At 40.1% G+C, this 23,985-nt stretch overlaps 1 protein-coding gene across 3 annotated transcripts in view; it reads left to right on the forward strand.

Annotated features, from left to right (window-relative positions):
• MCU (mitochondrial calcium uniporter) overlaps positions 1 to 23,985 on the forward strand; it is a 152,460-nt gene that overhangs the window by 112,117 nt on the left and 16,358 nt on the right. For 2 of the 3 annotated variants that reach the window (XM_045025206.1, XM_045025207.1), the window contains exons 2-3: positions 13,020 to 13,089; positions 23,726 to 23,896. In XM_045025206.1, the coding sequence (XP_044881141.1) occupies positions 13,020 to 13,089; positions 23,726 to 23,896 (241 nt within the window). Of the gene's footprint in view, positions 1 to 13,019; positions 13,090 to 16,677; positions 16,702 to 23,725; positions 23,897 to 23,985 lie in introns of those variants that run through there. The other variant, XM_045025208.1, reaches the window with a different exon arrangement.

Below are 23,985 nucleotides of genomic sequence, written 5' to 3' on the forward strand. Positions count from 1 at the left end.
GGAAACACTGATGCACCTTGAAGCACTCTATTACCTACATTGCTGCTTAAAGTGGGTTTGATTTGGTTTAAGTTGCTAGGATTTTGGCATTTTATTCATTTTTAAGTGACTGATAGAACATTAATATGTTACTATTCAGACCTGATGCAAAAGCCTCATTGTAAAGGAGGAAAGTTTGAAGTGCTGTAGAATAAAATCTGGTGAACTACTGTGGAATACATATACATCTGATGTGTGGCCTCTAAGTAGTAATTTGAGGTATCCAAAGTAAGCTTTTCATAGCCCCAAGAACTGTTAAATATTGTTTTGGTCTCTTCACATATCAGAACTCTCTTTGTGCTTTCTTGTCATAGTCAAAAAGTCGTGCCATGGTTTCCAGTGGAAACCTTTCAGGTGGTTAGAAGTATAAATCTACTGCAAATATTTGCAATGACCTTTTTTAGTAATTTTTTTTACAAGCAAAATAATTTAAACTTTGTGCCCATGGTTTCAGTTCATGTAGGTTTTTTGATTTCAGAGTGAGTTAGAAAAAGTAGGTTCTGCATTAAGCCATTTCTTTTGTTAACTGAAATCATTACAAACTGAAACCAAGTGCTTTTAACACTTTAACACTTCAAAAAACAAATTATACTTAAAGGTGACCACTCTGCAGAGACAAAGAAACTTAAGTGGCTGCTGCCTACATCTAGTAACTATCTTCTTTGACAACTGCTAAAATACACACACACATATCCATCTGCTTTTCTTGGTAGGTTGACAGAATATCTTTATACAATGAGTTAAAGTATGTTCAGAAAAATGTGTATATATGACTAAAGATGAGCTTTGACTACCAGTATTTTTATACACATGCAGATGTCCAGTCCCACTTCAGCTCTTGTTCTAAGGCAGTGGTCCCCAACCTTTTCGTCTGGTAGGTGCCAGACGAAGGACCATAGTGGCGGTCAAGCATCCGCCAAAATGCTGCCGAAATTTGGAGGCATTTCAGCGGCGACGCCTCTGGATGACGCTGCTTGTTAATGGCAAGCAGCGTCGTCCAGAGGCGTCACCACCGAAATGCCGCCGAATTTCAGCGGCATTTCGGCAGATGCTCGACCGCCGGCCAGGATTCGGGCACATGGCACCCGCAGGCACCCCTGTTCTAAGGCAAGGGAAAGACCGGAAATGACAGAAATAAACAAATAGCAGTAATCAGAACTTGACCTCAGTCCACCCATGCAGCTTTGTGAGATGTGTCGTCTAAGGAAATGGCTTACTACGGCATGCTGTCTCTTCTCCCAGGAAGTTTACCCTTGACACAGTATTAGGTTTGGCCTAATTGGTGCTGACCTCAGCTGAAATAATCCACTTGGATTATATCTGTTCCTGAAATTCTATTGACTAGCTACTGTCTACTTCATCATATTCCATTTATCTATGTGATATTGTATTCAGTTTTGTCGTGCAGGAACTGTCTTTGATTACTTCAGAATATTGAGCTAAATAGCTCTAATTTGATGATTTAGTGACTGTACTATGAAGATAGATGCTGTTCCAGCCGTTTATTCTTCTAAGAAATCAGTTAAATAGCAACCTTTTTTCTCACCCTGGTGAAAGTGGAGTTGTGTGGAACTAGTGTTCTTCAGCGCAGTCTATTTGGTGGCCTACTTATTAGCAAATTGATTTCTAGTAGTAGGAGCAACATCCTCTCTTGGTTAGACTGTAAATCCAAAAGTTACATTTAATGGAGAGGAGAATTGGGGTCTTATTGGGATAAGAAGAGTTGTTTGTACAACCACCTTATCTAAAGACATTAAATTATCCTTGTGCAAAACTTCTAGTGCTTGGTTCTTCTGCAATATTTAATGCTTCAGAGAGCATCTCTGTTCCAGAAGAACACTTGGGAGTGCTGAGGGCAAGACCAATTAAATAGTCCATATGTTCACAAAGTTCTAGAGCTGTCTGTAATTTGAGAAGTAAAATAAATCTAGTATTGAGGATTTTGGTTCTACTCTGAGTGCTATAAATCCATAGCATTTTCTTCTTGCAGACTCACTATCTGGAATTTCAAAGCTGCTGTCTGGCGAGGAGTATGATGTTTTTAATAACCCACCACTGGGTTGCTAAATATTCCATACTTAAAGCTTACAGTGCTGCAATTCTACACATACCTAGACAACAGGATCCAGATTACTGCTTTGTCCCTTCTACACAAGCCGTTAACTCCTCCCCTTGCAAAGAGCACTAGGGAAAAATGTAAGATCTGGTGGGGAGAGAAGAATGCCTGTGGGAAAGCGCCACACCTGGGTACAGAGTGGGTGAACCTCAGGGGTGGGGAGTAGGGGATGTTGCATATTGGTACCTTCTTTATTATATTGATAAAGATTTGCTCCTACTGAAAAATACTGTCTTTCAGGGTACGTCTACACTACGGGATTATTCCGAATTTACATAAACCGGTTTAACAAAACAGATTGTATAAAATTGAGTATGCGCGGCCACACTAAACACATTAAATCGGTGGTGTGCGTCCACGGTCCGAGGCTAGCATCGATTTCTGGAGCATTGCACTGTGGGTAGCTATTCCGTAGCTATCCCATAGTTCCCGCAGCCTCCCCCGCCCCTTGGAATTTCCGGGTTGAGATCCCAGTGCCTGATGCGGCAAAAATCATTGTCGCGGGTGGTTCTGGGTAAATGTTGTCAGTCACTCCTTCCGCTGGGAAAGCAACGGTAGACAAGCATTTCGTGCCTTTTTTCCCTGGATTGCCCTGGCAGATGCCATAGCATGGCAATCATGGAGCCTGTTTAGCCTTTTGTGACTGTCACCGTATGTGTACTAGATGCCGCTCACAGAGGCGATTCAGCAGCGCTACACAGCAGCATGCTTTTGCTTTTGCATGATAGCAGAGATGGTTACCAGCCATATTGTACCATCTACCATGCCATAACTTGGTAATAAGATGATCGTGGCTACCAGTCCTTTTGCACTGCACCATCTGTTGCTGTCATAAGTGCCCCTGGCTGCTCTTAGCCAGGGGCGCAAAAGCCAAAATTGGGAATGACTCCCTGAGTCAATCCCTCCTTTTTGGTATCTAAAAATAGAATCAGTCCTGCCTAGAATATGGGCAAGTGTACTAGAGAACCACTGTATCATAGAACCAGAGAGCACAGCTGCTCTGTGTCAGATCCTGCAGAAATTATGAGCTGTATGCTATTCACAGGGGGTGCTCCTGCAACAACCCCACCTGTTGATTCCGTTCTTCCCTCAGCCTTCCTGGGCTACCGTAGCCTTGGCCCCCCACTTGTGTGATGAAGTAATAAAGAATGCAGGAATAAGACACAGTGACTTGTTAGTGAGATATGAGTGGAAGGCAGCCTCCAGCTGCTATGATAGTCCAGACCGGACAGTAAGGAATGTGTAGGAGAGGAGCCCAGCATCCCTCTGCTAGTCCAGGGGCAATTGAATCTTTTCTTTACACATGAAGGGTGGGGGCTGATGGAGCTCAGCCCCCTGTTGCTATGATGACGATGGTTATCAGTCATACTGTACCATCTACCAGGAAAAATTAGGGCCAGGCACCCTTGATCGACCTAACAGATGCTAGTCAGCATGGTTACCAGTCCTTTTGCACTGCCCCATGTGCCAATAGGCTGATGATGAGGACGGATACCAGCCATATTGTACCATCAGCCATCCATAGCGTGGGGGGAGCAAGGATGTTGGTGTTGAGTGCTGCACCATCGTGTCTATCTGCAGCATTCAGTAAAGATAGGGTGACATGTAAAAGAGTCAAGAGAGGATTGTTTTCCCTTTCACTTCTGGGGGCGGGTGGGGGGTGCGTAAATTGCCTAGCTATGCCCTGACCCACCGCGGACACTGTTTTTGACCCTAGAAGCATTTGGAGCTCAGCCAAGAATGCAAATGCTTTTCAGAGACTGCAGGAACTGTGGGATAGCTTGAGTCCTCCAGTCCATGAGCGTCCATTTGATTCTTTGGCTTTCCGTTACGCTTGTCACGCAGCAGTGCGCTGAGTCCCTGCTATGGCATCTATCTGGAGATTTTTTTAAAAATGATTTTGAATTTCGTCTTCTGTAACGGAGCGCTGATAGAACAGATTTGCCTACCCTTACAGCGATCACGTCCGCATCGTCCATGCGGGAGCTCTTTCTTTATTTTGATTTTTAACTGCATCACCACACGTGCTGATCGGAGCTCCACGCTGGGCAAACAGGAAATATTCAAAAGTTTGCGGGGCTTTTCCTGTCTACCTGGCCACTGCATCCGAGTTCAGATTGCTGTCCAGAGCGGTCAGTGGTGCACTGTGGGATACCGCCCGGAGGCCAATACCGTCGATCTTCGGCCACACTAACCCCAATCCGATATGGTAATACCGATATTAGCGCTACTCCTCTCGTTAGGGAGGAGTACAGAAACCGGTTTAAAGAGCCCTTTATACCGATATAAAGGGCCTCTTAGTGTGGACGGGTGTGGCGTTAAATCGGTTTTACGCTCCTAAAACCGGGTTAAACGCTTAGTGTAGACCAGGCTTCACTCTTTTAATTTCTGCTGTCACCCAAGCTTTCATATGTGCACCTAAAGTGAATAGTGGGTTAGCATTATTTGGTCTCTTCTATAATAGAAGAGGTGCGGATGGGGTGTGCAGAGAAACATCAGACACTTCACTTATGTAGAAATGGGGAAAGTAAAAGTTTGTATACAACTTAGTTTGCTCTCTAGCCCACTGTCTGATTAAATTGGATCCTTTTTGGTAATTTTAAATCTTTATAGTATAAATCTTTGTTAGCAATTTCTTGTACTCTTCAATTGTTCTCTTAGGCATCCCCTGCTGCCTACAGAACTACAGCTCTGTAAACAGTCACATAACATTGGCAGGGAGCAGAGGTAAAACAGAAAAGTCATAACGGATGTATTGCATTATTGACAAGTGTTTCTAGGAGAAAATATCCTCCGACATGCATCTCATGAGTCAAATGACAGATGCTTCCTTTGTGTTTTAACATGTGTATAGGACCAGTGAAGGTTTTTTTTATTGTATACACCTCACCTAGTAGATGAATGCTATGAATTAAAAATGGAGAATGAAGATTTATTCTGTGAGCTGAATTTTCAAAACTTGCTGAAACTTTATGAAGGAAAACTGGCCAATCCTAACTAGACCTGGGGATGGAATGTGATTAAGCTTTTCTTCTAGATAAGGAACCATACATCTATCTACAAAGGGATTTTCTTTGTACTTGAGCAAACTACACTTAAAACATGGCCTGCTCACTTTTTTTCATTTGTCTTTGAAGAACCGTATTCCTTCCAGATTTAAAATCCTGAATTATTGAACTTCCCTTGGAGAGGGAGATAAATTGGAATCTCTAACAATTATCTAAGCAAAAGGGAAGGGGGGAAAAATCATCAGCCTAGTAGTAATAGAAGGAAAAGTAATTGCTTGATGGAATCAGATGACTCTGGTAACCTATTTCTGGATCACCAAAAGTGAACACACTAGTTGCAGGGTGCTCATTAACTGCAGCTGTCTTGTTCTCTCTCCTTGTATATATTATATATCTTGTACAGCACTTTTTTATAGCATTAAAGGTGAGTGGGTACAGAATTATGGTAGTTACTTTAGCACTAGTGAAGACTAGAACTGGTGAAATTATTGAAAGAGCTAAATAGTTACGATGTCACTTGATCTGAGGATAAGGAGGAGATAGTATTCTCCATAATGAACATTCACATAAGTTGGTGAAACAGGTGATAGAAATACTGCCAACCCTGTGTGCTAAAAAATAATGAGTCAGGTCCACCCAAAATGAAGACTGCTTTGTAAAGTATGATTGGAAAAAAAAGTGTATTTATTTGCTTCCTGGTTTTTGAGCCTTCAGGTTAGATTCAGGTACTGTTTTCAAGCCTTTCTCTGCTACCATGAGGGCTAGAGGCATACTTTAAAAACAAAACGAAATGAAGGCTGAGATCCTCACCTAATCACTAGATTCCGGGAGCTGGGTCTTTTTAACACCTCCCCACCTCCCCCAAAAAAACAACCCAACACACCAAATATTGAGACTTCCAATAACGTTGCAAGAGTTGGCAATGCTGGAAATGTAAGGAAGTGTTTCCTTGAACCTTTTTCCCCACTCTATTTCAGCCCTGGATAAAGGTAGAATGTGTTCAGCTTAGAGTAGAAATGTGGGTGCCATCCCTGACAACCACCTCGGCTTGGCCTACGCTAGGAATTTGTCTGTATAACTGCGCTGCTCAGAGGTGTGGAAAATCCACACCCCTGAGCGACACAGTTATACCGGCCTAATCCTCAGCGTAGACAGCACTATGTCGATGGGAGTGCTGCTCCTGTTGACATAGCTACTGCGTCTAGGAGAAGTGGAATGCCTACGCCAATGGGAGAAGCTCTCCCATTGACATAGGTAGCATCTTCACTAAATCCTAATCTACACTACAGTGTTAGGTCGACGCAAGGCACCTTACATTGATCTAACTCTGTAAATGCCTACACTAAAATTTCACTCCCACCGATCAACTTAACTTCACCTCTATAAGAGATGTAGAGTAAATATTTATGTAGTTAGCTTGACGCAGTGTCAGGGCTTGTCTGTACTGGCAAGTTTCTGCACAGTAAAGCAGCTTTTTGCGCTCAAACTGCAGACGTGTACACACTGCCAAGCCACTTTGTACACAGAAACTCCTCAGTTGAAGCGCTGCAAAAAAATCAGCCTTTTGACTTTCGTCGAGGTATTTGCACAGAGGCTCCAGCGCAATATTGCCAGTGTAGAAACTTGATTGCTTTCTGCACTGTAACTGGCCTCTGGAGCTGTCCCATAATGCCTCAAGTGATCATTCTGCTCATTGTTTTGAACTCAGCTGCCCTGGAAACATATGCCCCTCCCATTTCAAAGTACCGTTTCTGACAGCCATTGCGTACTATGCTGATCTGCTCCGGGACACAAAGTAAATAATTAATGTGGAATGCTCATGCTGTTGAACGCAGAGGCTGGGGGGAGGGAGGGCAGGGGCTGATGTCAGGGTTTCCCCTTCCCCCTGCCTCAGGACTGGTTGCTTCCTGCCACTGTCTGAACTTAAAAGACAGCATGCTGACACACACTCTGTCTCCCCAAAACACACACTGTTTCCCCCACCCCCACCCCATACACACATACATATTCCCTTTTTCTGGAATTTGCTTGTTACCTGTTTCTTTTATTAAAAAGATGAGTGAAGGAAACACACTGACAGGGAAATATTTATAGCAACCACCCACGGCTTAAGCTCTTCACCCTATGTACATCTGCTAGGAAAGGAATGTAAATGTGAGCTGAAGCTGCACACAGGTAATAGAATAGATGTAACATAATTAAGGGGATGGGAAGGGAAAATACCAAAGTGTCTCTAATGTGTAAGGCTTATTCAACTACCTCAGACTGTAACCACTACGTCTGTAAGGGAAGCTTCTTTTGCTGAGTAGAAACCAACCTCCAGACCATTCACACAGTTTGCTGTTTGGCGTTTGAGGAAAAGATTTAATGCTTCTCCAGATATTATTGGCATTATCCCTTTGTGTCTGCCTTCTATGTTCTGGTAAAACATAAGGATTTAAGAGACTTTTATTGCTGTTCAGACATGCCTCAGTTACCTTGACAACCACTTTGGACCTTTATCTGTTTGGAGGTCAAACACTAAAACATTTCTTCAGGGCAGAACTGTCATTCAGTAGGTAGTTGAATTAGGGGAGGGAAGAACAGGAAGCGAGGCAAACAAGAAATGAGCTTAAGCCATTTGATTAAAAAGTCTATTGGACTTTGTTGTGAGAAGCAGGAGCTGTGCACAGTGAACAATGCAGTTTCTTGGGTGTGGTTTTTAAGTTGGTGAGAACACATGAATTGCAAGAGTGAGGTCTTCTCAACAGAGCATCTCTGATAGCACGGCTCCCAGACACTCAAATGGAGTAGGATACTTCTGTTACTCTCCAGCCATGTAGGTGTAAGTGGGCATGAATAAAACTCCCACATTATCCCTCTCTTTTTTTCTTCTCCCACCCATTTTGCCCCTGAAGAAATCTGTACAAAGAAAAATTAGCCCTTGTTAGCCAGAAAATGAAAGGTCATAAATCTTATGTTTGATCTCTCATTTGGCTTTACAGTACAGGGCAGCATCCTTTAGGCTTGAATGTTGCTCTTGTAACAATGAATGTTATGGTATCAGGCTGCTGGTGTGCATTTTATTGGGTTGCAGACTTTTAAATATACACATAATAGCCTGAAATGTGTTAAAATACATAACTAGTTAAGGAATACTTTTACACTGTGAATGTCTCTAAAGATCATGTTGGAAAATGTTTGAGGAAACCTGCCATACAAAGTTATTTCTTGATGTAAATCTGGTAACGAAAGTAAAAATGTCAGTAATTGTACTCTTCAAAATGACTCTAAGGAGAAATCCTGCTGGACAGCTAAGGATTCATGAGTTCAGGGAGGGAGCTAAGAGGGGAGAAGGAAGGAAAGATCTCTGAATGAAAGACCTCTCAGAAGCTAAGAGGGGAGAAGGAAGGAAAGGTCTTTCATTCAGAGATCTCTCAGAAGCTTTTTTTTTTTTTTAAACATACATAATAGTGTGGAGTGGAACATATGGGAATAAATAGGACTTCTCATTCCAGGTGCAGTCAGATAGACAAGCCAGAGACTGAACAGAAGACCAGACAACACCCTATTAGTAGTAATTTTGTCTTGTCATAGGAATTCTAACCAGTAGCTTCTGAAGTAACCAGTGTCAGAGCCAGCAAAAGGCATTCTGTTTTACACACTGGAAAAACTGGATATGGAAGAAAAATGGCTGGTACTGTTGAAAAGACTAATTGGCTCAAATCTGATTTCAGGCCAGTACAGATTTGACAGGGTTCCTTCATAGGTTGCTGGCATGAACACTGCAGTATGCATTCACTACTATGTTGAAGTTTTAAAAATATTTTGCATCATAAATAATACAATCTCTCATTGGTTTAAACCTTTTTTACATTCTTCTCTTCCTCAGAAAATATGTGTTGTCCTTTCACATTGTGATTCAAGAGTTCTAATCACCTGGTCTGAAGCTTGGCTCTCAAATGTGGCTAGATTAGTTTGCAACTGGGAAACTTTCAAGATTGTCAGTGAGCATATTTTTATCTGTTATAATGTCAGTTTAAAAGAAACTCATATTTCTTTGTCATTTAATCTTGGTCCCTGGTTTAAATCAAGTTCCGGACATAAGTAACCAAAAATCATTACCATCAGGATACTTATGCTAGCCTAGGTGAAATAGTTGATAGTGGTTTCCATCCAGTTTGTAGTGGGCCGTTTTCTACAACACACAAACCACTGTCTCAATTAACATCCATGTTGGTAGTCATGGACTTCCTCACCAATGATGCTTTTCTGTGTATCCCCCATGCTGTAGCACCGGTGGAAGCATTAAGAGTAGACAAGATGCTGGCATTTTTATCACTGTATCATATAACTCTGCTCAGAGAAGGCCTCGAAACAGTTGGTAATTAAAGATTCAGGTAGCCAGTCTGCACTACCACTTCCTCCACGGCTTGAATGGGTGGAGCTGCTAAGCAGCACTGGGTATGTATCCATAGCATTTTGGACTCAGCAGTAGAGAGCCTCTCAGCATCAATCAGCAAACTTTGGTGTAAGGAGGCTCACACTAGTGCTTTTAAAAATAGCTGTATAGACAGTGCCTTGAAGTCATGGCTTGGGCTGCAGGTTGGAGTCTGAAGCCCACCCATAGGCTTCAAAGCCCGAGCCACAACTTTCTATCTATACAGCTATTTTTAGAGCATAGCATGAGTTCTCCTAGCCCAAGTATGTTGACTCAGGCTAAAAGGCTCGTTCCTGTTCAGTCAAAAATGTTGTGTAATATACCCACTGAGATGTGAAACAATAAACCTATTCTGGACAAGACAGAGAGGTCAAGGATTGAATGGACATGAAAAGCGAATTCATAGTTCTAGTCTCTCCTCATATTAAATGTATAATAAATGTGTGCCTCAGTTTGATCTTGGATATAATTCTTGTGTATCACTTTACTAAAACTAGAGAGTTTGGATATGAACTAAGTGTCCTCAAATGATTGTGAGACGTGATCAGTGAAGCTTGAAATGAACTGCTCTTTTGGTCCAGAATTTCATTTTTCTGCCATGTTTCCCTGTAAACCTGTTGAATAGTACGCTTTGGGGTGGAATGGGATGTCTGTTGACAATGCCTCATTATACTGAGGCCCAGTTCTGAATCTTGGGATGAATGTAAGTGATATGTGATTTTAACCTGGATGTTGATAAATTGAAGAGGGTTCGGAGAAGAGTTATGAGAATGACTAAAGGATTAGAAAACGTGTCTTTAGTGATACTCAGAGTTCAATCTGTTTAGCTTAATGAAGAAGAGGTTGAGATGATTTGATTATAAATATCTACATAGGGAACACACATTTAATAATGGGCTCTTTAATCTAACAGAGAAAGGTATAACATCGTCCAATGGCCAGAAGCTGAAGCCAGACAAATTCAGACTGGAAATAAGGTGTCAGTTACTTTCATGGCTAAAAACCAACCATTGAAACAACTTACCAAGATTCTTGTTAGAATCTGTCACTGACATTTTAAATCAAGATTGGATATTTTCCCAAAAGATACGCTCTAGGAATTATTTTGGGGAAATTCTCTGGGATGTGTTACACAAGAGGTCACAATGGATTATCACAGTTGTCCCTTCTAGCCTTGGAATCTATGAATCTATAAAGTGAAGTGAGAACCAAATTCTTTCCATAGGGTTACTGAAAACCTTGTTTTAAAACTAAACTGATTCTGTATGATTCAGAAATTACAAAGCCTGCACTTCCTAAATATGTGTAGGTACAAAATAGATCTGGTGCCTTGTCATCTGTGTTGTGTGAAAATGAGTGCTGGACCATGTTAGAGTAATGGTCAATGGTTAAACCTTGCCTTACAACAGCCATTCGGCACATACACAGCATAATTTCTTTTCCCTCTTCCTTTGTTTTGAAGAATATTTTGCATTAAAGTAGGAAAGTTTCTAGAGTTAGTCTGCACCTGCTGCATACTCGCCTCCTAAACTTAAAATCCTCCTAGTGTAATATCTCCACAACTACCACTTTTGACATTGTTTTGAGGGATAGTTGGCTTCATGTCATCACATCATACCAGGGCAATGTGTGTGATTTTAAAGAAAGAACACTTGAATGATTATGATAATTATGTGGTGGTGATAAAACAGGCCTTAAAGGATTTTTGGGACTGTTTGAACAGCTGTCAACTTAGGACTGTCCTGCAAAAATCAGGTAGTATGGTAATTCTGTATCTGATGTTTCTGCATACAGATTGTGGCTTCAGATGGGGGGAAAGGGTTAGAAGTGTTAAGTTTTTAAAGGGTTTGGTGTTCTGCCTTGAAATAGGGTGAAACAAAAATGAAATATCGAGCAATGTCAGAACTGTCTTCAGAACATTTAATTTTTTAAAAAATCACAACTTTACTATCTGTGCATACCTGATTGCTGTTGGACTTTGTGTAGATTTAGATGCATTAGTGTAAGCATGAAGTTAGTGATTTCAACTGCATTCAAAAGGGTCTTAGTTTCTCTTAAACTAGGGACACTCGTATGTCATATTTACAGCCTTGTGTGTTTACATATGAACTGCACAGCTTTTGACAATTGGAATTTCCAGTGCAAATGCTATCACAGCCTTCGTTGTGTAACAGAAGTGCAAAGAGAGGGGAACACCACCATTTTCCAGGACATCTGGAGTGGTGACAGTTTGTTTCAAAGTAAATTGAACCATGTTTATAACTTAGTGGGCTGGTTTTGCTTGGTAGCTCAAACAGTGGACATTCAATATTCCTCTTGGGATCTCACGGTCAGATTAAATATCCAGATCTTCATTCCTAACCATCTTTTGCTTTTAGTCAGACTTGCTATTTTCAAATGTTAAAGGGACACTGCAATTTTAAATTTGGCCCAAAATGTAGACTTTTTTTGTAAAAGAGAGATTTTTCCAGCCCAGTAGAAGTGTTTTAAATTCATTTATTTTAAATTCAGACAGACTTTTAAAATGACCGTTTCTCTTTTGTTCACCATCCAAACACAGTTCTGAGATGTTCAAAATGCAACTGACCCCAAGCTAAAGTGAAACTGACTTGCATTGATTTGCATTTTCAAAGCTGAGAAAATAATGTAAATACAATACAAGTTTCATTGGATTTTTAGAATTTTCAATGTTCTCAGCAGGCGGGCATTTCACAATTTTTAGGCTAGGAGATATTAGGGTCCGGATTCAATTTGTGCAACTGCTTTCAAAAGAAAAAGGGAAATTAAATTGCTGAGAAAGCAATTTTTATTCCACTGACATTCCCCTAACCAGGGTGGATTTGATTTAAATCACTAGTCAGGAATACTAATAATAAAAATGACCTTTTCCTCTGTTTTTGTTGATTTATATACCGAAAAGACAAAATGATCTAACCTATAATTCTTCATAACTCTTTCTATTCACCTATTATGTTGCAGTTCCTTCTGTCTTTCCTAAGTGTTATTTACTTATACTGCTCTTTACCTTATGTTTTTTTCTTGCTTTCTCTACCTGTGACTCTCTCAAATTTAATGTTCAAAAATTCAGTTTTAAGCTAAAGTGGCTGTTACACCAAAAAACATTGATTTCTAAGCTGCCCTTTTAAAGTTTTCTCTAACTACACTATTTAGTGGGCAGAAACCATGAGAAGTGAACATGGCTGAAGGGGTATATCCCTTCTGGATGACAGATGGCAACAAAAGATGCTGCTCTTAACAGATGCTCCTGACTTGCTGTCATCCCTGTGGTAGATAGGAGGATATGTCTAGATAAACGTCATTAGAATGTGTAGAGAGAGGGTAGGAGGTGGCAATGGGGTGAGAGTCTGAGAGACTGTCATAACCCAGCATTTGCCCTTTATTAACCATTCCATTTTGCTGTGTTTGGATTTTCTAGGTGCACCAGAGGCTTTCTCCATGGCAGAGCTTGAGAGTGGTGCATTGCAGTACAGTAGTGCCCTCTGATGGTGAGTTTTGGCAAAGAATTTTAGTCTTGTTTCTGAATGACTTTCCAACTCAAAAAGCGACAGAGTCCTATGGCACCTTATAGTCTAACAGAAGTATTGGAGCTTAAGCTTTCGTGGGTGAATACCCACTTCGTCAGAGGTCTGTCGAAGTGGGTAGGTCTGATGAAGTGGGTATTCACTCACGAAAGCTTATGCTCTAATACTTACGTTAGTCTATAAGGTGCCCCAGGACTCTGTCACTTTTTACAGATCCAGACTAACCCGGCTACCCCTCTAATACTTTCCAACTCAGATCACCCAGTGTGATTGTTTTTTCCTGTGATGTCATCCAGTTTTTCTCCAGGGACTGGGGTGGGGGTGGAGACGAAGTGGCAATGCTAAGACAACAGCAGTATGAAATACAGTTCATAGTGGCTTGCGTAAAATAAAAAAAAATTGGGCTGCCCCTATATCTTTTGCTGAAGGTTGGATAAATGCATGCACATAATCCTTCTAGGGCAGCTGCTCCTTTTCTTTCTCTGAGTTTTCCCTAGTTCTGCTTCACCACGGTAGCACCCTCTCTCTGGGAAGGAAGGAGAAAGATAGAAGGATTTTTTGTTTATCATCAGTTTCATTTCCTGACTTGAGAAGAGAGTGGTCATTTGCTTCAGAAAGGCTTGATTAAATGTTCATGCTCAGAAACCATGCATCACGTCCACAGTCCACTTCATTTGCTTATGAGAACAAGGAGTCTTAAAGGTCACTCTCATCATCTTACAGAATGCCATGTAGCTGTGCCACTAAACCAATCCCTGGCTTTCTTTTGCAAAATAGCTGCTGAGCCCCAAGTATAGCACAATTTTACTTTTGCTCTTCCTATATCTTTCCTCTTCCTCCCACCAAACAAGCCGTAGCTTTTCATACCAGCTCCCTCCAGAGCCAGTCTGTGCTGCTTTTGAAATAGCTGAAGGGGGACACCAGTCCAGCAAAGCATCTCCTTGCCTCACTCCACCTGTGTACTTCTAGGTCAACGGAGTCTGGAAAAGTTGTGGAGGCAATGCAAAGGATCAGCCATGTTTTACCCCAAAATAGAAATGAAATGATAGTTCCAAGAGATCAGAATTTTCAAACTGGCATTAAAAACTTCCATGTTACAAACTGCAAATGAAGGCACACCTTATAAATGTTATGTTATTAAGCAGGCCACCAATCCAGAACAAAAACATTGTCTCAATCTTTGACAAGCATATTTAGATTTATTGTTATGCAAGTCTGTACAGGGCAGTAGTTCTCAAACTTTTGTGCTGATGACCCCTTTCACATAACAAGCCTCTGAGTGCGACTCCCCACCCATAAATCTAAAACACTTTTAAATATATTTAATGCCATTATAAATACTGGAGACAAAGCAGGGTTTGGGATAGAGGCTGACAGCTCCTAATCCTCCATGTAATAACCTCGTGACACCCCCCTCCCCCGAGTTTGAGAATCCCTGGATAGGGTATGTGTGTGTTACATTCTTTTTACATTTGTGTGCAGTGGAAGAAGTAATTGCCACACCCAGGAGTGTCTGAAATCTCCCACAACACAGCCATGCAGTTTCAAGCTAAAAGAAGCATTACTATGTATTCCTGCCACCCCCCAAAAATCATAAGTGGATCAGAATTCAAAAGGGTCATTGCCAAAGTTCCTTGTGCTAGATCTCTAGTTATACGTACATTTGAAGAAAAATCTTTGGAGAGCACTTTTGTAGTCTTGTATCCCAGAATAGGTCTGCAGATTAGTGAAAACATACAGTATAACAAGTGCTCAAATTGCAAATATTTCCTGCTGAGAGAATGAATAGCCCAAAAGTTTTGTATAGATCTGGGATCTTAATTAAATTGGTGGATAAACTAAATATAAGATAAACCAGTCACAGTTTGATGAAAGTGTCATTTCCAAAGAACTATAGTTAACCTTTCTAATATCCACTTATACAAAACTAGCTTTAAGAAAGGAAGAATATAATTGTCCAGCAAAAATTCATGCTAAGTAGTCTTCTGCTAGAACTATATGCTGTACCCAGTATTTTTATGTGACAAATATTTAATAAACAGTGAACATAGTGTGGAAGCAAGGAAAGAATTAATAAGGATTTGAAGGGGATTTTAATGCATGTTAGTCAGTTAGCAAGAGTCAGGCCATACTGTGACCCTTATGACGTGAGATTTGTAGAAGCAAGATAATGTAAGACAGAGTGAACTGTGTGAAAGTATTACGACCTTGCAATGTGCAGTCTTGCTTTTTCTAGTAAGATAGCAGAGAAGCTTATGTATAAACAAAATGTATTTGTTGCTTTTTACTGTCTCCATGAGTGTCTAAGCTTGTCCGTAACAAAGGTATAAAGGCTTGATGTAATTGTTTACCAGTTGAGAGACCTGTCCAGGACCCTGTGTCCTATGGCACTCTCTCCCTCCATTGTAATTACTGGAGAAATAAAAAGTATTTGATTTTGCTGCACCCAAACAAAAAGCGAGAACTGAGTTTTTCTTCGACAATTTGGGGGCTCGTCCGGGATGGCAACGCCCACGGACCCACAGACGACTACTACGGATCATTCCCCTTCGAACCCCATGGCGCCACATGAGAGGTATGAGACCTTTTGAAATCTCTATTGGGGTATCGGAGGAGGACTTTCCGTGAGGACGTTTGTCTCTGTTGGGCTCACGCCATCTGAACTTATTGACTGTGCAGCAGGATCAGATGCAAAGTGGTATTGGGGAGAGGCCCCAATAAGGTTAGTTTATAGCAGTACTGGGAACTGCTGAGTTGGCCAAGGAAATGCATAAGGTAATGCATAGGTAAATGCATTAGAATGCACCGGTGCTGAGGGGTTTTTACCGCCTCAAGAGGGGTTGTCATACCGCCTCATGGTATTGGTCCGGACCAGGTAAAGATGCATCGTGGTTTTAAAAAAAAAAAAAAAAAAAGGAAAAAAAAATTTTAAAAAGAGATAAAAAGGAAGAAAAAGAGGCCTTGGGGTGTGTGTGTGTGTACACCAGTGTGAGTGGCTGCCCTGGCTAGCCCGGTAACTAGTGGATCTTTAGGAGATCCGACCCACGGTGGGCTGACTCAGCCTGGCATAGTCCGGCGAGGAAGCTGCCTGGGTCTAGGGGTGTGTGAACCCATCTTCCCTCCCCTTTCCCTTCCGTGTGGGCTACTGACAGTCTGATCATCTCCTTAGTAGAAAATGGGTAAGGGACAGTCTAAATATTCCACCTTACCCCCTAAGGGTACCCCAGCATATTACATGTACGTACATTATGGTCCTAAAACCTGCAGGTATTTAAATGATTGGAATCTGTACACGCGTGAAAATTCATTTAAACAATGCCCATTAGAAGGCACCTTCAATCTAGATAAGATCATATATCTAAGAGGAGCTTTTAATCACCAAAGAAAAGCCTCTGACACGGTGTGAGCAATTTGTCTAGGAACGGGTTAATTTGAAATTCGGCTTCACCCAGAGATAAGAGAAGTTGTTTTGTGTTCAAGGTCGAGAATCAGTGCGGACTATGCTAAGTGCAAAGGCTGTACAAGTTACAGAATTGGAATTATATTTGCAAAGCTTAACTTCCCAGTGAGACATGTGTGAGTATTGAAGTGGTTTAAGGCTTGGGGCATTCATGTTTTTCCTGTGTGAGGTGGGAGCATTCCCAATACTCTCCATTGTTGTTTTATTATTTTTAATGAAGCTTTAAAATTTGATTATATGCTCTGTCAGTCTGCTCACCTGACATGAGGGATAAATTAGTACCAGGAATTTGTCACAGTTTGGTGAGCACTTAATAATGGGTGGGTCTCTGGGTAGACCCCCAAAGGGGTTTGGATTATGTGTTAAGTGAATGGCCATGTATTTTTGCCCAGGTGGCAAGCCTTACTAGGGAGGACTCAGGTAGTCTTGTGAGTAGAAATGTTTTGGGGAAAAGACCAGTAGGGTGGGGCTAGTTGAGAAGCTCACCATCCTAGCTGCACCCAAACAAAAAGCGAGAACTGAGTTTTTCTTCGACAATACTTAAAGTGCAGTTGTACCAACTACTTACTCAATCTTTGCTTTGATCATTTATTCATTACTAAAGCAGTTTCCTCCTTTCTTTACAGTCAAAGGGCTCAGATACTGAGCTTTTCAATAATGTCACCGTGTAACGTAAGGCAAGGGAATCTGTTGCTAAAGAAGGTGATCTCTAGTGAAATGAAGGTCCCAGTGCACCAAACTCATGCTACAAAATGAAAACAGAAGACTTCTACTTTTATGTCTGCTTTATGGCTACATAGCTCAAGATGACTGTAGATGGTGCTTGTGCAGGATGACCCAGTGTGCCAGTGAGAGTTGCTGCTTTTCATATGCAAACTTAAACATTGAGTGTAGCCAGTGAATACTTATAGAATAAGACTAGCGTTTACAAGCTAAATTTAGGAACCAGATATAACAATACATGTTAAATGAACCAGGGAGGGTGAACAAAAGGAAGGACAGGTGCAATTTTGATAAGATTATGCAATTATCTAGGCTAGTTTGTGTATGACTTAATGAATTCTGAATCATTTAGTCTTTCTCACAGTGTACTTTGGTATTTCACTTTATTCCTTCAAGTAATTTTGTTAAATGTTCAACCCTAAGTTTGAATTTGACATGCCCATGTTTTTTAATGTTAATGTTGAATACACTTGCTAAGGTAATACTGACCACATTTTCTTAAAAAACAAAAGAACACACCACACCACACTGCATTTTTTAAGCTTACATTTGCAAAGTTAAAATTTCAGACAGAGTGCAAGGATGAAGTTCAGTCTCCCACCCCTAACTCTAGCTGCTGAACTGGAGGTTTTCCAAAAACCTTGGTGTTTTCATTAAGTGACCGGTTTACAATTTAAAAAAAAAAAAAAAAAGTAGGAAAATACGTGAAATAGTATATGCATGACATTACTTTTAAATGCATGATAAAAGTTAGAGTATTGGTTTAAAATTAATCCAGAGTGACATGCTAAAATAAACATTTTGTAGTCAATGATTACATATGCCTCCCAATCCTATGGGTCACATACCACACAGGGTATACCACAAAGGACTAGGTCTGACAAAGATAGCCAACCAGTATGCAGTATCTCATTATACAACTACCTCTTTGACTTTTTCCCATATCAATTACCTGAGGCCTGATGTTTCTATTTCTTGGAATCTGTTGAGTTGGAAGTATTGAGGTCCTCAGTTTCATTCTTACCTGAGGCTTTTTCCCCCAGTAGTAAAGGTTTGACAAGGCCTGACCTTCACTGGAAGATAGGAGGATCAGCCATGATCCAGCTGAATTATGGGCCTTTTCCAGCTGTAAATAACGTTTGAGAATTTTTTTTTAAGTTCATTGTATAAGGTGTTGTGAAGAAGACACAGTATAGTCACAGTCCAGTCTGACTGAACCAGTCATCCTAAGGAAATGAATTACTGTTTCTGTGGCTTCATCTACACTTGAATTTTTTTGGAAATCTTATACTGGTGCTAGCAATTGAGGGTACTGCTAGTATAGACTTGTTTGCAGCATTTTTATTACTGTCATCTAGATCTGCTTTGAGCAGATGGTGATGAAAATGCCAATGGTCAGTTTACAGACTTCCACCAGTGCTAGAGACAATGGATCTGCACTTGTCCTAGTGCAACTGTGGAAGATTATCAGAAAATTGCTAGTGTAGAGACAGCTTGAAACAGCATCCCCTCATTCTTTCCAGTAATGGAGAAGGTCCACGGTCTATGTGATCAGACTAGCATTTAAAATCCAACATTTTTTACATTGTACTAGAGCCTAGCACATATTTGCCCATGGTCTCCAGGCTTGTATATAATTTGTATAAGATTTTATATTATGTTGTGTGCATACCAGCCACAGGATCAATTCATATTTTGAAAAAACATAATATTAATATGTTAATATTTGGGGGGGAATGAACTATTTAACTTCATCTAGTTTGTCACAGAATTCCTTCTGAGCTCATTTCTCCACAGTAGAAAAATCATAAATTTACCTGACACTAACCGATATCCTGTAGATATATTGGCAATACAGTAATGTGAAAGAGGTGGCAAACATTGACATCCATTATCAAAATTGTAAGTAACCTAAAAATAGTTGCTAGCATGGGATTAGAAATGCCCTTTAACTGTTCAAACAAGCACAATTTTTTCAGATGAATCTGATATGATCGCTTTTTACTTTCTAGTCTGCATTTTCAAAAGTGACTAGTGATTTTTGGATCTCTGACTTTAAACATCTTAAAGCACTTCAAAAGTATAAGGGAATGTAATAAAGAAATCTTCGTGTGTTTCATCCTGTTGCAGTGTCTGGAAGTGTAAAGCAGTTAAACATCAATACCACCTGTAATGCTTTTGAAATCAATATGTTATTCTTTGGGAGTCTTTAATCGTAGACATCACTGTAGAGGCCTCATGTCCTAGCAACACATGCCAAGAGTGCACGGCTTTTGGTGGGCAAAAAGTAAAAATGACATTCATTATGGAATTCAGGCCAGGTTGAGTTATTGTAAAGGGCTAATTCAACTCTGGCTCTGTCTTGTTCATACTACATTACATTTCTTCTGTTTTGTCCATTAAGTTTTAAAACTCAGCTTGTATCAGTTCTAGAAAATTGCCATCAGCTTTTTGCACTTTTCCAGTGTGGTTTGTTTTTTTTAATTAGTGTCTCCTAATCAGGGGTGGCTCCAGGCACCAGCGCTCCAAACACGTGCCTGGGGCGGCAAGCCGCGGGGGGCGCTCTGCCAGTCACCGCGAGGGCGGCAGTCAGGCTCCCTTCGGCGGCTTACCTGCAGAGGGTCCGCTGGTCCCGTGGCTTTGGGAGGTCCACCGAAGCCGTGGGACCAGCGGACCCTCCATGCTTGGGGCGGCAAAATGTCTAGAGCTGCCCCTGCTCCTAATACCAATTTAAATTCTTGAAAGAGAGGGTAGGAATAGTGTTTGCAGTTGAGTTAGTTTTAATAAATTGATCTCATTGGTCCCCCACACCCTTTCAGGAAAAAAAAAAACCCAATAATGTAGACACTGGAACCTCAAAAAGTCAGGGAGGTTTTCTGTAAGGAGTATTCTTTCCCAGCACTGGGGTCAGGTCTAAGACATGTGTGACCAGGGCATCATCTGAAATTAAAATATTTCCAGTCTCTGATGTAACAGTTTGTGCTATCAGCGTGGAGTATAACAGAAAATGTGAGTGTGAATTATGTCTCAGTAGAAAAGTCAATAAGAAGCACCATATATTGGATAACTTAAGAGGTCTCTGATAAGCTATCTCCCAAAGGTGAAAGAAATTTTTTTTTGGCTTGGAAAAATAATCTAGGTCTTCTGCCATGATTATGTGAGAGCCCAGGAAGGTCATTAATAATAATTTGCTGAAAAACACTCTGAATGTTTTGAGGCATAAACTTTAACCAATATATAAGCTCTTTACCATATACATTTCTACAGACAATTAGTTTTTCCCTCTCTCTCTCTCTAAGTGCAATGGTTTAGAAAAGAAAATTATGTATCCCTTCCTTTCAGTGAAGTGCAACTTTTGATGGAGGAGAATATGGATACCCCGACACTTTAGGAAGTTATATTTATTCTAGTCAGGACTATTTTACTGCTGCATAAGTACGAGTTTACTTTGAACAACTGACACTCTGCATATAGATTACATAATCAACAATCACTTGCATTTTTTCATCAGACCACATAAAATAAAACACAGTATTGAACCTGTGATGGTATAAATTGAGTGTTTTAAAATTCAAGTTGTAGATCTCCAAGTACCCTGATGAGGTTCACTGTAAGTCAGAGAGCTGAATAAAAAGTAGCAAAATAAATGTTACTATAGAAATCCGAGCAGTTTAATGCAGGCTCTGATCCATAGACAGATCTCAAACCATTGGGAGTTATAAATGGAGGTTCTCAATTGCTTATTGGAATAGAAAGACACAAACTCTGCTTCTCTTGAAGAAGAGCTTCAGCAAAGGCCAAGGAATTTAGCCACATGACCTGTTAACTTGGATAAGTAAACTTACGTTCTCTAGAGCACAAACTAGCATTAAAGAGAAGGAAAGGTGGTGTGTTCTTACAGTAATTCTATGAATCCAGCCTGAGAACCAGATCATGCAACTTCAGTGGAGAGTTCGTGGTATAGTTAAATTATGGTTGACATTTTGCTAAAATGTCAGTACTAAAATCTTTTTTCTGAATTCCTGAAAGAGTTTTGTTACCTTACAAATCAGCCCTTGCTTTGTGCAATGTGTTTTAAAAAAACAAAAAAACAAAAAAAAAAACCCTATATTTTTCAGGGATAATACTATTATCCTGGGTTTTTCATCTCTGGAATTTTATATGTTGCATCATTTTGTTTCTCCTAAGATTTTATATCAAATGATATAAATACAAAATGGTATACAGGTCTGAGTTATTCTCTGTAACCTAGTGCTTCACTGTTTTGGCAGATGAATATTCATTTAATCAAGTTTTTGTAATATTCTGGTTGAGTATTTTGATTTGTTTCCCAGAGGCAGCACTCAATTACAGCTACTAGTTCCTTAATATTTTGGGGGCTCTTCTTGACTTTGTACTATCACCGCAGGTGAGCACACCTTGTCATTGTACTGAATTACAATGTATGGACCTCCACTTTAGATGCAAAGTTTCCTCAAACACACATGATAACTATGAAACTGAGGTTATACATAACTTTGTTATGGAATTTAAACATGCCTTATAGGTGCTTCTGGTTGCCATACTGTCCCCTTGCCTTAAGTCTTTATTACACTTCTTAAAGATGCAGCTTAGCATTAGAAGCTGCAATTCTTGCATATGTAGTTCTGTTTGCCCCTTTACCTACGTGCGATTCATTGCATTTACTCACAGGTATTCGTTTGTCTTGAATCTAGATTGTGGCTGTTCAGACTTAGTTCCATGGCTTCCTTTCATATCTTAATTCCACACATGCTAATGCAACATTAACCTTCCATTGTATGCAGTTTTCTGCTCCACTTACTTATGATATACTGTTCAGTTTGTATGGGTTTTTTTGGCATGTCTCCTACTGATATTTCTAAAGGAGCATGGTCCCAGTTTCAGTCCTAATAGTTTGAAAGGATGAGTAATACAGGCAGGATGATCATTTTGCAGCAAGCCTGTGAACAGTAGTGCAAGGCATGTCCACAGCACAACTGTCTGTATACTGATCTACACATAGAAATTGCATCAACTTAACTAGATCCCTTTCTAAATAGCTTCACTTAAATCAGTGCATCTCTCCCTTGTGTAGACACTGCTAAATCAGTTTTGATTTTAGCAGTCCTTAAACTGATTTAAGAACAGTAACACCAGGAAGTTGCACCAATTTAATTAAATTTATTTCGAAAATGATTTTGTTAAATAAGTGCAGGTTTTTTTGCAGGCCTGAGATACTGATAAACTAATGTTGGACAAGATAGAGTGTACTATAGGTGCCTGGATTTTATCTTCAGACATGGTAAATACTATGCAATCAACAAAAGATAACATTTTCATTTTTTCCTAACATAAAAATTCAAAGAGCATAAAGTTTTGCATATTTTTAAAGATATATAGTGCTAACCTTCTGTATTCCCATACTTCGTTAGTCAGCAACTGTTACTTGGAAAACTTGACCAACTAATAATGGGTAGGTAGGCAGCTTTATTTTATCCCTCTCTAATTTCATCTGTTCATTTTAGAGTGTAAGCTGTTGGAGCAGGGACTGTCTTTTTATATGTGGACAGCCCTTAGCACAATGTGGATGCTGTGATCATGCAAATAATAAAATAACTTGTTTAACTTACGTTTGGGACAAGGAATTATGATTTGCACAGAAATCCTCATGCACCTGTGTGAAAATGCACCTCAGAACACTTAAGAAATTGAGAATTCCTTTATCTCTAGCTTAGCCTATGGAATAATTGTCAGTGTAAGTGTTGTCTTTTCTCCCCTTCCCTTTTCTATGTATGAGTGATATAGTATTAGACAGAATACCTTCTAGCTTATAAAACTGATGGAATACTGTCTCTGTGACTTCAGAATTCTGACTGTCCTCTTATTGGTCCTACTTAAGGGCGATTTGTTCATTCAACACAAATAGGGAAAAATTTAATTAATCAGAGTAAAAACATAATTTATCTAAAGTATGTCCTTTTGCTGGGTCTCCTAGTGTGTAATCTGTCTTTATTTCAGAGATTACAATCTGAAAGACCATCTTTTTTGTCTTGCAAAGTACCAAATGTTTAGATTAAAGAACATTTTTTATCACTGCTGCTATTTATTACCATGCACTTTTGTCCAATAGCTACACTTTCATTGTATCACTAAGAATCACATTCCACTTTAAGACTTTCCAACAAAGCACCAGAAAGTTAATAGATGTTGTGAACTTGTGGGGAGGGAGAACTTCAGATATCCTTCAACACAAAGATTGATAAGGCTGTCTGTATAGTAATAAATAATAATTAAAAACTTGGAGCATCCCTGCCATGTCTTCATGGGACAGATACAAGATTATTACACAAGGTATTTTTTTCCTTATACTGCATATTTGGAAATGGTCTGTCTTGAGTCTAATATTCTTTTCTCTAGATGTGACAGTGGTTTACCAAAATGGGTTACCTGTGATTTCTGTGAATCTTCCATCCCGGCGCGAGCGTTGCCAGTTCACGCTTAAACCTATCTCAGACTCCGTTGGAGTGTTCTTACAACAGCTGCAGGCAGAGGACCGGGGAATTGACCGGGTCGCAATCTACTCCCCAGGTACGGTTATTTATGCAAACAAATGGACTACCCAAATCACTTTATTCCATTCAACTATAGCACCTTTTCAGACTTTAAACTTTTTTAAA

This window comes from Mauremys mutica, chromosome 7 (assembly GCF_020497125.1).
Source record: "Mauremys mutica isolate MM-2020 ecotype Southern chromosome 7, ASM2049712v1, whole genome shotgun sequence".
NCBI classification, from domain to species: domain Eukaryota; kingdom Metazoa; phylum Chordata; order Testudines; family Geoemydidae; genus Mauremys; species Mauremys mutica.